The following is a 13,401-nucleotide window of genomic DNA, read 5'->3' as shown; positions in this document are numbered from 1 at the left end:
CAATGCGTTACGTTTCCACATGCACGGGTCACATGACAGATATGATGTCACGGCTCACTTGCCGTGCAAAAAGAATATGCGTTATTGAGCTCCCCCACCCACAAAAAAGTGTATTTTTATATTTTTGCATGGTGTACAGCCTGGAAAGTACCCACATGGCAAATTTCAAGTTTGTTGCATGTCGGGAAGTACACTAAACATTTTGAACAGACACAATCACAACTTTGCCTTTTATATATGTAGTGTTCGATTTCACTCGGACAACTTCTGTCTTTCTCCGAACACCGTTTTATTTACAACTCTCAGCATGTCCTCTACATTCCACAGTATCCTGGTCGCCACGGCTCGCTTGTCGTGCTTCACTCGACTCGCTCGCCACCTTTGTCTCTCCACTCCCCACGATTACTTCGCTTACTCCGCACTCAGCGACTCCGCACTCAGCGACTCCGCACACAGTGTCTTCACACACAGCGTCTTCGCACACAGCGTCTTCGCACACAGCGACTTCGCACAAAGCGTCTTCGCACACAGCATCTTTGCACTCAGCAAATCCACCCTTCAACTCTTAACTCCAACTCTGTCTTCCAAACTCTGTCTCTCAAACTCTGTCTTCCAAACTCTCCACACTTCAACTCCCCCAAGCTCTCCAACTTCAACCCATCTCCAAGTTCTCCGCTCTTCAACCTCTCTCCAAGATCTCCACCATTCAACCTCCTCTGTTGACTCCGACTCCCGCTCTTATACCCGCTCTCATTACACCCCCAATTAATTAACCCGCGTCCCTACAGCACTCCGCGTGACCTTCACCTGTTTCTCCTCCAGACCTTTAGATGCCTCTTCAGCCCCGGCAACAGCACCAACCAATCACAGCCGTCCAGGGCTCTCCCAGCTTAATTGCCCCAACATAACCTGCACTGTATTCGCCTTTGCTACAGGCTGACCCAAGATAACCCGTACTGTCTGTGTGATCATGTAATCACGCTGTTTCCACAATGCACCTTCGTACTCCACTACATATATATGGAGATATGTAAGACTTTGGGTCAGTCACAGCATATATGGCAGCATTTGTATTCACATCTCTGAGATACAGAATTAATATACACTACCGTTCTTGTATTTGTTAATATATATTAAATCTGAATTAAACACACAGCGATCCCTTACTTAACTTTGTAAGTTGGTGGGCATGTGTTGTTCACAAACACTTATTAAGAACCAGTCTAGGACACAGGAAGTGTGGCCAGCACCACGCCTCACCAGCGTTGTGTGTGCTCACCTGTGATTAATCACACATGATCAATCACACGTATGATCAATCACACATGATCAATCACACATGATCAATCACACCTATGAATGATTAATCACACGTATGATTAATCACACGTATGACACGTATAATTTGAGCACTCTGCTCACAGCGACGGGTAACCATGTGCGTTTAAAAAAAAATCATTATTTAAGTTAATGCAATGGTGATCAAGGATTGGGACCCTAGCCCCCGAAGTGCACAGCTTAGATTTGGGCGGATTAAGTGCCCTTTCAGCCGCGTGTTGTTGTTGTTACATTAGCTCCAATAATAATGTCTCACTGTTAAATGTATGTCAATCGACTGACAGGAGCTCGGTGGAGTCGCCTCGCGTTTTACGTAACGCGGGTTTGAAGTGGCGCGTTCGATTACCTCGCACTTATTCGTTGTTGTTGTACATGCGCGCACTATGATTGGAAACAACGAACGCGTCACGTAAGCTTTAAATCAAAATTTAATGTAGGAGCAGTTAAAACTTTAATATTAACGTTGATTTTTTTAAATACTCGTATTCATTGGGTCTAAAAATAAACACTGGCACTCAATCCCATCAACAGAGAAATCTAGCAGCGGTGTTGTGACATGGAGGGTGTTTCTGATCGCTATTGCAGGTAGGAGATTGTTCACTTTATCTTTTTGAATTGTATTGTTTTATTTGCCGTTTTTTGCGCGGGAAATCGTCTTCGTGGCGAGTTATTTAATCAGTATTACGAGTGCTAATGAACTTGTTTCCTTTGAACAATACAACTCGAATCAATAGCTATAACGGAGTTGGAAGATGATGGGTGTGTTTTGGATTTGGAAAACGGAAGTCGTTTTTATTATGCATGTTTTTATTTAACTCACTGTCTGTTGTTGTATCCTCAAATCTTGTAACTCAATTTTAACCCACTTCCCAATGTGGTATCGACTGCAAACTTGATATACTTATGTCATACTGATGACAATACTATATTCTATCATTAAATGTAAAAAATATATTTTTAAACATTATTTTTTATATATTATGTTTCGGCTTGGCTGTAATTGGCCACGGTCCCTTACGTTGTGGCAAGCTTCGGGGCCACTTCTTGGAGTCGTGGAGTTCTTCCATTACTAGTACGGTACATTTCATTAAAGCGTGTTTCTAAAAAGTTTTTTTTTAAATATATAACTTATTGCAAACGCTTGGTGGTGGTGTTGTTGTTGCGATGTAGCGCTGTACATTGTAAAGGCGCACAATGGCTGATTAGAGCTTGGTTTCAACACTGAGCGAGCTAATGGAGCTGAGCAGAACATGCGCTTTGGCAGCGGGCACATTAATACAAGAAAGAATAACTGTTTTTGATGTTTTTGTCAGTTAAATATGATTTCTCTAATTAACATTGTTCATAGAATTGGATGTTCAACGAAACGTTTAAGTATTACGATGAACTGGGACGTTTAGGAGGGGCATCATATATATTTTGGGCAGATGTTTGTATGTTAAATGTTCCTAGATATATATTCTTGGTTCATCTTCTTTGGTTCTTTCGGTAAAGTCACGTAGAATGAGAATAAAATAATAAATTGATAAAATAAAATAACACAATAAAATTCTCACGACGTTTCGGCCACAACACAAGCGGCCTTCATCAGGTGAAGGGACGAGACTGTCTGGAGGACAGCTCTGGAGCAAAAAAGCCACGCTCAGATCGCGACCTTCAAGCTGTGTGAGAACAAACAAAGTGCCTTGACAAAGGAATTAGCATAGAATTTAGCATTGAAATGGCTGAGTGATTAGCTTGTGACTGGTCACAGAAATGGCTATGTTAAAGTTAAAGCATACACATCCGCAGAGGCACCCATTGACAAAGGAATTAGCATAGAATTTAGCATTGAAATAGCTGAGTGATTAGCTTGTAACTGGTCACAGAAACAGCTATGTTAAAGTCAGAGCATATACATTCACATAGGCACCTAGTACAAATCAAACAGGAGAATTTAGCATTGAAATAACTAGGCGAATTTAGCATTGAAATAACTGAGTGATTAGCTTGTGACTGGTCACAGAAATGGCTATGTTGAAGTCAAGGCCTACACATCTGAGCTATTCACAGTAACTGGGTATACACTACAATATATAATGAATACTATATAGTGAACCAATAAAAAACTAAAATATAAATTACCTCAATGTTATCAATAAACTCTATATATTCTCCAATCAGCTAAGCTACCAACAATAAGTCGTTATATATCACAATGCTATATGGCGAAAAAATGGGTGGATTCTTACCCTCAACTTTAGCAACACGGATAGCTACGGGCCCCGTTCAGACGGACGAGTTCATCCATGGTCGGAACAGAGGAGGGGGAGAGAGACAGCTGCGAGGCGCTGTTATACTCCATGTTGTAAACCATACCATTAACTGTGGTGTGAGAGGTATTAAGAGTCAATGCCAGCGAAAGAGCTGCGGTCTGAAGGTCATCGTAAAATACAATTAAGAACGGAAATGGTTTAAAACATCTTTCCAATGGTTACTAAGCCAGAATCCATCTTCTCGGTTGAAATTGTCTCTGTGCTTGTATATGTGAATGGCCTCATGAACGAATCTCTCATGGTAGCCGGTTGGTTTGCAAAGAACCTCCATCTTGGAGAAGTCAATGTCATGTGAGCCCACTGAAACACAGTAGAACGAACTCCTCTGCCGTGGCAGATCACTGTTATAATTCAGTGGGCTCACATGACATTGACTTCTCCAAGACGGAGGTTCTTTGAAAACCAACCGGCTACCATGAGAGATTCGTTCATGAGGCCATTCACATATACAATCACAGAGACAATTTCAACCGAGAAGATGGATTCTGGCTTAGTAACCATTGGAAAGATGTTTTAAACCATTTCCGTTCTTAATTAATTGTATTTTACGATGACCTTCAGACCGCAGCTCTTTCGCTGGCATTGACTCTTAATACCTCTCACACTACGGTTAATGGTATGGTTTACAACATGGAGTATAATAGCACCTCGCAGCTGTCTCTCTCCCCCTCCTCTGTTCCGACCATGGATGAACTCGTTCGTCTGAACGGGGCCCGTAGCTATCCGTGTTGTTAAAGTTGAGGGTAAGAATCCACCCATTTTTTCGCCATATAGCATTGTGATATATAACGACTTATTGTTGGTAGCTTAGCTGATTGGAGAATATATAGAGTTTATTGATAACATTGAGGTAATTTATATTTTAGTTTTTTATTGGTTCACTATATAGTATTCATTATATATTGTAGTGTATACCCAGTTACTGTGAATAGCTCAGATGCGTAGGCCTTGACTTCAACATAGCCATTTCTGTGACCAGTCACAAGCTAATCACTCAGTAATTTCAATGCTAAATTCGCCTAGTTATTTCAATGCTAAATTCTCCTGTTTGATTTGTACTAGGTGCCTCTGTGAATGTATGTGCTCTGACTTTAACATAGCCATTTCTGTGACCAGTCACAAGCTAATCACTCAGCCATTTCAATGCTAAATTCTATGCTAATTCCTTTGTCAAGGCGCTTTGTTTCTTCTCACACAGCTTAAAGGTCGCGATCTGAGCGTGGCTTTTTCGCTCCAGCGCTGTCCTCCAGATAGTCTCGTCCCTTCACCTGATGAAGGCCGCTTGTGTTGTGGCCGAAACGTCGTGAGAATATTATTGTGTTATTTTATTTTATCAATTTATTATTTTATTTTCATTCTACGTGACTTTACCGAAAGAACCAAAGAAGATTACTGTATATACTTAGTTCTTTTATATACTTAGTTCTTTTTATTATTTTATATACTTAGTTCTTTTTATTATTTTGTTTCCCTTCTACGTGACTTTACCGAAAGAACCAAGAATATGAATCCCTGCAGTCACGAAAGATTTAAATCAAAACTTACTGTATTTTAAACGTGAAAAGGCCGATTCTAAAGTAATCTACAACCTTCGATTCCTTTGCGCGATTTAAAGAATCGATTTTGGGCGCGATCGGGTTTTATCTTAATTTAAGTGAATGATATTCCTAGTTCTTTCGGTAACGTCACGTTGAAACAATAAAATAATAAAATATATTTTATTATTTTATTGTTTCCCTTCAACGTGACTTTACCGAAAGAACTAAGAATATGAATTACTGCAGTAACGAAAGCTTTAAATCAAAAATTAAATGAATGAGTTATCTTTTCATTTGTATGTTATGTTTTTAAGTTTTCAGACGTTTTAAAATATATATTTTCCCGCTAGTAGCAGTATATATCGACTATATAGCACAAAGTACTCACCTGACAGATTGCCGTGACGAGGCCTAGTCCCGTGCAAAGCCTCCGGCCTCGCCTAGATTCCCCGGCCGGCCGAGGCTGGGGCTTGGGCCACTACCCCCCCACCCCCCGCACTACAATAATCCTATTTTTATCGCTATCATTTTAGTATCTACCAAGCCTATAATAGTAAGTGCACACATTGGGGCGGAGGGGGAGAGAAGAGGACGTGACACTTTGATGAATTTACCTCAGCGTCGCGTGTAATTTTTTTGCATTTTGAATGAGAAATGGCGTCCACCCTGCGGTGACGGCGTCTGTGCGTTGCCAGGGGCAACAACTCGCGTCGGCGTTTCGCGCATGCGCAGCAGCGAAGCCGGCCGGCAAAAGTAAATAAATAAATACAGATAAATCGCACCAAACCGTTAATTAAACCACTTTAAAGGTGACGGATGGCAAAACGGAATAGCCTATGCCAAGCGGGGGGCTCGGGGCGTGCCGCCCTGCAAAAAAATTTCAACGCGAACCCCGCGGTCCCAGAGCCAAATCCCCCGCAAGCGCGCGTACACAGACGGACAGACAGACAGACAAAAAATGACTTTTATAGGTTAGATGTTTCGGCTTCGGTCTAATCGTTCAAGGTCAACTAACGTTGGCTGTAATTGACCACAGTCCTGTACGTTGTGGCAAGCCTCGGGGCCACTTCTTGGAGTCGTGGATTTCTTCCATTACTAGTACGGTACATTTCATTAAAGCGTGTTTCTAAAAAAGTTTTTTTTAAATATATAACTTATTGCAAACGCTTGGTGGTGGTGTTGTTGTTGCGATGTAGCGCTGTACATTGTAAAGGCGCACAATGGCTGATTAGAGCTTGGTGTCAACATTGAGCGAGCTAATGGAGCTGAGCAGAACATGCGCTTTGGCAGAGGGCACATTAATACAAGAAATAATTACTGTTTTTGATTTTTTTTGTCAGTTAAATATGATTTCTCTAATTAACATTGTTGTGGCCGAAACGTCATGATTTTTGTTGTTTTATTTTTTACCTACGTGACTTTACCGAATAGAACCAAAGAGTATGGATCCTTGCAGTCACGAAAGCTTCAAATCTAGAATTGATCATAGAATTGTATGTTAAACGAAACGTTTAAGTATTACGATGAACTTGGACGTTTAGGAGGGACATATATGTTTCGGGCAGATGTTTGTACATTAAATGTTCCTAGATATGATAAGCGGCTATTATGATCACAATTGAGATTTGGGCGAATTTCGTGATGAGAAATTGAACTGCGGTATTGCGACGTGGGGAGGCTGTTTCTTCTGATAACTATTGGGCGATTCACAGCAGGAGAGGGGACAGGGGCAGGACCGGCTACACTAATTTTATACAAATATTTATTTCAAGGATACCTTTGGGGAGGCTTGGGTCAAATTTGGATATCGCCAGCCGTAGACGTGCATTGCCAGGAATTTAAATCGACGTTGCCAGGAATTTAAATCGACATTTGCCACTATTGTAACCAATCACTCATTGTGGTAGCACCAAGAATAAATACGGTAAAAATACACAAGGCAAATGGGAAATAGGGTACCGATTACAACAGAAGATGCGTGTCTCAATCAAGTGCACTCACGCTGACAACTAATGCCATCTTGCTGCATCTTGAAGCCACCGATGCAGCTGCAGTTGTATCCCTGGCTGTTCTCAAAGAGGTTCAGCTCATTGCACAGCTGAGCGCATTTGCTGGTCCCATCGCTGCATTCGTCAAAGTCTATAAAGTGAACGAGAAGCGAAATTAAAAGGACAAATTAATGCAATTGTATATTGATTTTTTTATAACTATCTCAGCTCACATTGGATATCTAAAAAATATAAACAGCTGCACACAGTAAATCCTCTTATCTGCAGTGATGTTGTGGGGAGATTGAATTTTGTGGTTGCGATTAACCACACATTTACTTAATGTATACATTTTACAATAGGAAACCATAGGGCCATGGATAATAGGTTTCCATAAATCCTACAGCTTATGGTTAATAAGATAATATGAATTATACTTTAATACATGGTCATCCGTTTATAGATACCCAACTGATGATATCTGACTCCATATACGTGACTGTAATGTTGATAACAGGACACGCTAAATGTTAATGAAACAGTGTACATCTAAATTTTGATTTAAAGCTTTCGTGACTGCAGGGATTCATATCCTTGGTTCTTTCGGTAAAGTCACGTAGAAGGGAAACAATAAAATAAACGTCGTGAGAATGTTGTTGTTTTATATTTTTATTATTTTATTGTTTCCCTTCTACGTGACTTTACCGAAAGAACCAAGAATATAGTGTACGTCTACAGAAGTGTGTGTACTGACGGCATTTTTAGGGTTATAAATAATAAACAAGTGCAGCAGAACACAAATAATTCCAACTTCATTAATCTACGAATCCTTGTAGTTCGCGGATAATTATAATTGTTGGTTCGCGATGCCCTCCGCTAATTCCGCGGTGGATTCAAAATGCTTCGCGAAAATGGAAATCGCGACCCGTGCCAGCGGGTGCCGGGGCGAACGTGGGGACTGCGCTGTCGAGGTTTGTTGAGTGAGACAACGAAACGCGTTGATAGCGACACGGAAGATTTGCACAATTTGGGTCCGAGAAGAAAAGAAACCGCTCGCGGGTTATTTTTAGGCACGCTTCCCCTGTCATGCGCACATTTTTTTCACGGATTAATGGGATTTTTCATCCTATTATCTGCATCCCACAACCGCGTGGGCGCAAAAGAACACATTGCACGGATTTTGATTTAAAGCTTTCGTGACTGCAGGGATTCATATTCTTGGTTCTTTCGGTAAAGTCACGTAGAAGGGAAACAATAAAATAATACAAATATAAACAATAAAATTCTCACGTCGTTTCGACTGCAATGATGATTGCTTGTGTTGCAGTCGAACGTCGTGAGAATTTTATTGTTTTATTTTTTTATTATTTTATTGTTTCCCTTCTACGTGGTGACTTTACCGAAAGAACCAAAAATATTGCACGGATTGTTTGGTCAAACCTGCGCGGTGTGCTGCTGATTACATGATTTGTGACATAGCCTCTCAAATCAACACGAATTATTGGATTTCTGCTGTGCTTTATGTGCCAACGAATTGCTGTATCTGTATTTGGCTCTTACGTAAGCATTGTGAAAGCAACCTCAGTAACTACCAAAAGGCTACAGAGATAAGTTACCTGTTCTTTGCGTCACAGATACCCCATCATTGGAGTTATTCCCATGATCAGTGGTTTTCACGTTGATGACATAGAGGACACCTGCTCTCAAATTATCAAACTTGGCGATGAGTAACCCATTTGGACTGATGGAAAGGGCAGAAACGTTTGCCGGAGAGATGAGCACCGAATATTGTGCCACGTCGCCCTGAGCGCTCGTCCAGACAATTTCCAAGGACTTGTTGGTCACTCCTTGACTGGTGAAGGTCAAATTCCTTGCATTCCCTGGAACTGATAAGTATAAAACGATTTAGTATGACGTTAACTATGGACAGGAAATTAAAACATGTGTGTGCCCTTCAAACCAGCATCCGGTTTGATAATAAGAAACACGTCCCGAGATGTATGTTGAACTTCTTTCGCACCCTACGCAGCCAACCATGCTAATCGGTTGTGCACGTTGGTAGAAGCTATACATAAAAACTGGAATGTTGCTGCATCAATTTGTTGCTGTTGCGTGTTGTGGTTGTTTTTAACACGCGCCAACACGTGTTAAAATGTACTAACTTTAGCAGGGGGAAAGATCAGAATAGATGGTATACCCTTATACAGTAAATAAATAAGCACTCGTGGTCATGAAATAATTTCATCACTCCATCTCCACTGGTTTTTCCTCGTGTTGTGCATTGCTCTCTTTTGGCTGGCGCTCCGTCACCAGTTTTGTTAATCGGCCATGCATGCTCACTTTTATTCAACGATTTTATTTAACTTCACTTGTGTTTGTCGTGGTCAAATCTTGTAATCAAAAGTTAGTCTACTTCCTGTTGTACAATCATTTCCAAATTTTACACACGTACTCAGATCCGGTGACAATGCATGCCTGTGTCAAAATCGACATCAATTAATCAATTGCCTCATTTCAAGCAATTACATTTTTTTGTATGGACGGCAAATTCATTGTATTTTTGTGAAGGTCAAAAAACGCCGCGGTCCCTAAACTGTGGAATCGGCTCGCACAAAAAGCAGGTGCCGTGTGTCTCAGGCGCCACTGATGTACTTCTCGACCATGAGTTAAACGAAGTTGTTAATAAAACCGTTGTTTAAATTTTTTTAAGGAGTTTATCTTCAGTTAATCTGCTGTCTCTGGTTTGTGTTTTCCTTTAAGAGGTTTTTTTGGTTAGATCGCGTAAATATAAATGTGTCGTTAAGTCCGACATAACCCGACACAGCCAATTAGTAAGGTTTGTCATGTAAAAAGAAACGTGGCAATTAGTTACTACTTCAGCACATCGGTGTGTTGGAGAGTAAACCCCATTGATATTTACGTGATATAACACAAAAACCTTTTTATGTATAATATTGGTGGCGAAAGTCTACGTGTTAAACGGGTTTGTGTTTGTTCCCTCACCCAAATGTGCCTCCCGTGACAGTTTCAGTCTGTGAACATATCCCTATGCGTACGGGTCCATACATCAAAGATAGCAGATAAACATGTGGAACGCTTTTTTTAGTTATACATCTGTATCTCCATTTATCAAGTTAAAATTCACAAGAATTGCTCTATTCTGTTCTGATGTCTTTCATCATTTAATCCTGATCCACCTGTAATGGTTACCCTGGGTATATACAACACAAAACAGCACAAACAACGTGCACTGTGCATACAAAATGTGTTCGGGCCTTAAGCATTATACAAACCCGCCAGTTCCTGAAGAACTGCAATGTATTAAGTTGAGCTAATTTGTCTAATCAACAGACAGAACGGTAGACCAAGTTTGACATTATTGAGACTCAGAAGAATAGTAACCTAATGCTCACTTCTTGGCAGGTCTACTTCTGGAAAGCTCACATTCGTTGTGTATTCAGTCCCCACTTCTACACTTTGGTGACGCCCATAAGATTGCCTCATAGAAAACAATTCAACTCTGTAAATAACGAGTAACTTACGAATTTGCTTTTAAATTGTCTCTCCAATAATTTTATTTAGTTTTGGACACGTATACGTGCATTTGTCCCGACGTCATGAGTATAACTTGTGGCACTCTGCAAGTGAAATCGTTTCTTGTAATTTAAATTTTGTATTTATAATGCCTATGTTAGAAGATCTAATATCGTTAATGCAGGAAGTACACATTCACAAACATATCTTGGGAGCTATGTAAAGAAGAAAATTATTTCATCGCCTTTACTTTCAGATGTAGTGAGTGTTGGGATTTGAGAAGCAATATTGTACAAATAATGATTGAAATACAGCATTTAACATTTATGGTATTATATATGAAGGATAATCATCATGTACGTGATTTACTGCATTAGTTAAATAAAATCATACACAGTACATTGATTTTTTAAATATTTTTCTGCGAGCATAGAATACTTTTTTTGTAAATACTATACAATAGTTAAGTATCATACTATACAATCCTAATATATAAACACCCAGGTCTGTGATTCTGTCATCCTGTGACTAACGCGGCACGGATTGGTTGAAGTGCATCACGTGACCAGGACCAAGCAGTCAACCAATGCTTGGCGGGGCTATAGAGGGGCGGGTGAAAGTCCGCATCGAACCAAACCCCCAGCAAGGCCATCTACTTAACGACGAGAGGAAATTCACACGAAATTTTTTTCAATTAAGTATTCCGGATGTAACATGATATAAGCTTTTAATGAAGAAATACAATTATCTAATTCAAAACAATACAATTCAAAATGTTTCATTTTAAAACTTCAAAACGGAGCATCGGGTGCTTGCGTGAATACGTCGTTCGTGTGCAATTTTTTAAGTGACATTCCTGTCCGAAGGCCGTAAATGGTTGTGAGGGGCGCCATAGGCACCCCCGAACAACCACTAGTAGTTATATAGTCTAACCATCGAACAAAGACGATCACTGCATTGCGCGCTTTCAGATGCGCTTCTGCGGCCGTCTGGAATGCTCTTCCGATATTAGGAAGCCACTGCAGCTGTGCACTTTTAAATCTAGATTAAAAACTAATTTCTTTGGAACTGCTTTTTGTATTTAGTTTATTGTCCTTCCCCCACACCACTGATTATCACGGAAGTTCAGCATAATACATATTGTATGTGTACAATATTGACATTAAATAAATGCCCCTCAAATCGGCTAAAATGGCTTCAATGTAGTTGGAGTGTAAATACCTGTCCTCGCAGTCACAGACACTCCTTCACCAGAGAGATTTCCTTTGCCAATGGCTTTCACAGTGATGATGTATAGGACTCCGGGTCTCAGCCCAGCAAACTTGGCATTGAGTGAACCATTCGGGCTAATAGCAATGGAGGGTGAATCTCCAGGAGAGATTAATGCCGTGTATCGTTCAACATCTCCCAGAGCACTCAGCCAAATGACTTGCAGAGATGTGTTTGTTACTCCTCCACTGGCAAGAGTTAGATTTCTTGGCAAACCTGGTACTGGAAAGTTGCATGTAAATAAACAACATACATTATGGGTAACTAAAAATAGTTTTATATGGTGCTGTATTGTTCATTGTAGAAGTTGTATGGATATATGACTTAGTAATATATAAATTTTAAGCACTTAATATATATTTCATATCGCCAATGGATTTCCCAATTGTTTTATCAGAACCTTGTCGTGGAATGAACGTAGATATAGGCGAGCTCTCACATTATCTCTAGAGGGTTAGCCACATTTAAAATTACCTATGGGATATTAATGTTATTATGCAATAATATACAATTCACACGATAATGTATGCAGCACAATAATCGGTGTTCACATTGAGACCACCAACCGGCCATAGGTCCTTGCCTCAGACAGACCGAGGCCAAGTCATGTTTACATAACGTAACTAACCTGTACCTTTACCGAAAAAACTAAGAATATGAATTACTGCAGTCACGAAAGCTTTAAATCAAAATTTAACCTGTAGATGTTGTAGAGGGCGATGCTGTTGTGCTTGGCGATGTTGAAGATGTTGTTGTTGAAGATGTTGTTGGAAGAGTGGTTGTAGTTGGGGTATATGTTGTTTGTGACACTGTTGTGGTTGGAGATATTGTTGTGGTTGATGGTGATGCTGTTGTGACTGTTGTCAATGTTGTTGGTGATGCAAGTGTGGTGGGGAGAGATGTTGTGGATGTAGATGCTGTTGTGGTTGTTGATACTGATTGCGACACGATTGTTGGTGTGGTTGCCTGATGTGTGGTTGTCAAATGTACAGTCGTTACATCTGTTGTTGTCGGTGTATTTGTGGTGGATTGGGAAGTTGATTGCATGGTAGTTTGCAATGTTGTGGTTGGTGTGGTTGTTTGCGGAGTGGTTGTTGTAAATTGTACGGTGGTTGTATCTGTTGTCGGTGTATTTGTGGTGGATTGGGAAGTTGATTGCGTGGTAGTTTCCAATGTTGTGGTGGGTGTGGTTGTCTGCGGTGTGGTTGTTGTCAAATGTACGGTGGTTGTATCTGTTGTCGGTGTATTTGTGGTGGATTGGGAAGTTGATTGTGTGGTAGTATCCAATGTAGTTGGTGTGGTTGTCTGCGGTGTGGTTGTTGTCAGTTGTTCGGTGGTTGTCTCTGTTGTTGTCGGTGTATTTGTGGTGGATTGGGAAGTTGATTGCGTGGTAGTTTCCAATGTTGTGGTGGGTGTGGT

The 13,401-nt window shown here is 40.5% G+C and overlaps 1 protein-coding gene across 1 annotated transcript in view; it reads right to left on the bottom strand.

Moving 5' to 3' along the window:
* LOC116946997 (uncharacterized) overlaps window positions 1–13,132 on the bottom strand; it is a 111,433-nt gene extending 98,301 nt beyond the window's left edge. Inside the window, exons 1-4 of the mRNA XM_076070185.1 lie at window positions 12,681–13,132; window positions 11,935–12,204; window positions 8,796–9,065; window positions 7,193–7,330 (exon numbers count right to left, since the gene is read on the bottom strand). Coding sequence (XP_075926300.1) covers window positions 7,193–7,330; window positions 8,796–9,065; window positions 11,935–12,204; window positions 12,681–13,029 — 1,027 coding nt within the window. The 5' untranslated portion in view covers window positions 13,030–13,132. The remainder of the gene's footprint in view (window positions 1–7,192; window positions 7,331–8,795; window positions 9,066–11,934; window positions 12,205–12,680) is intronic.
* Between the last annotated feature and the right edge of the window lie 269 nt (window positions 13,133–13,401).

The sequence above is a fragment of the Petromyzon marinus genome, chromosome 28 (genome assembly GCF_048934315.1).
Source record: "Petromyzon marinus isolate PM22_M1 ecotype Great Lakes invasive population chromosome 28, UKy_Petmar_22M1.pri1.0, whole genome shotgun sequence".
In the NCBI taxonomy this organism is placed as follows: Eukaryota; Metazoa; Chordata; class Hyperoartia; order Petromyzontiformes; family Petromyzontidae; genus Petromyzon; species Petromyzon marinus.
This window is presented reverse-complemented; position numbering and strand designations above follow the sequence as displayed.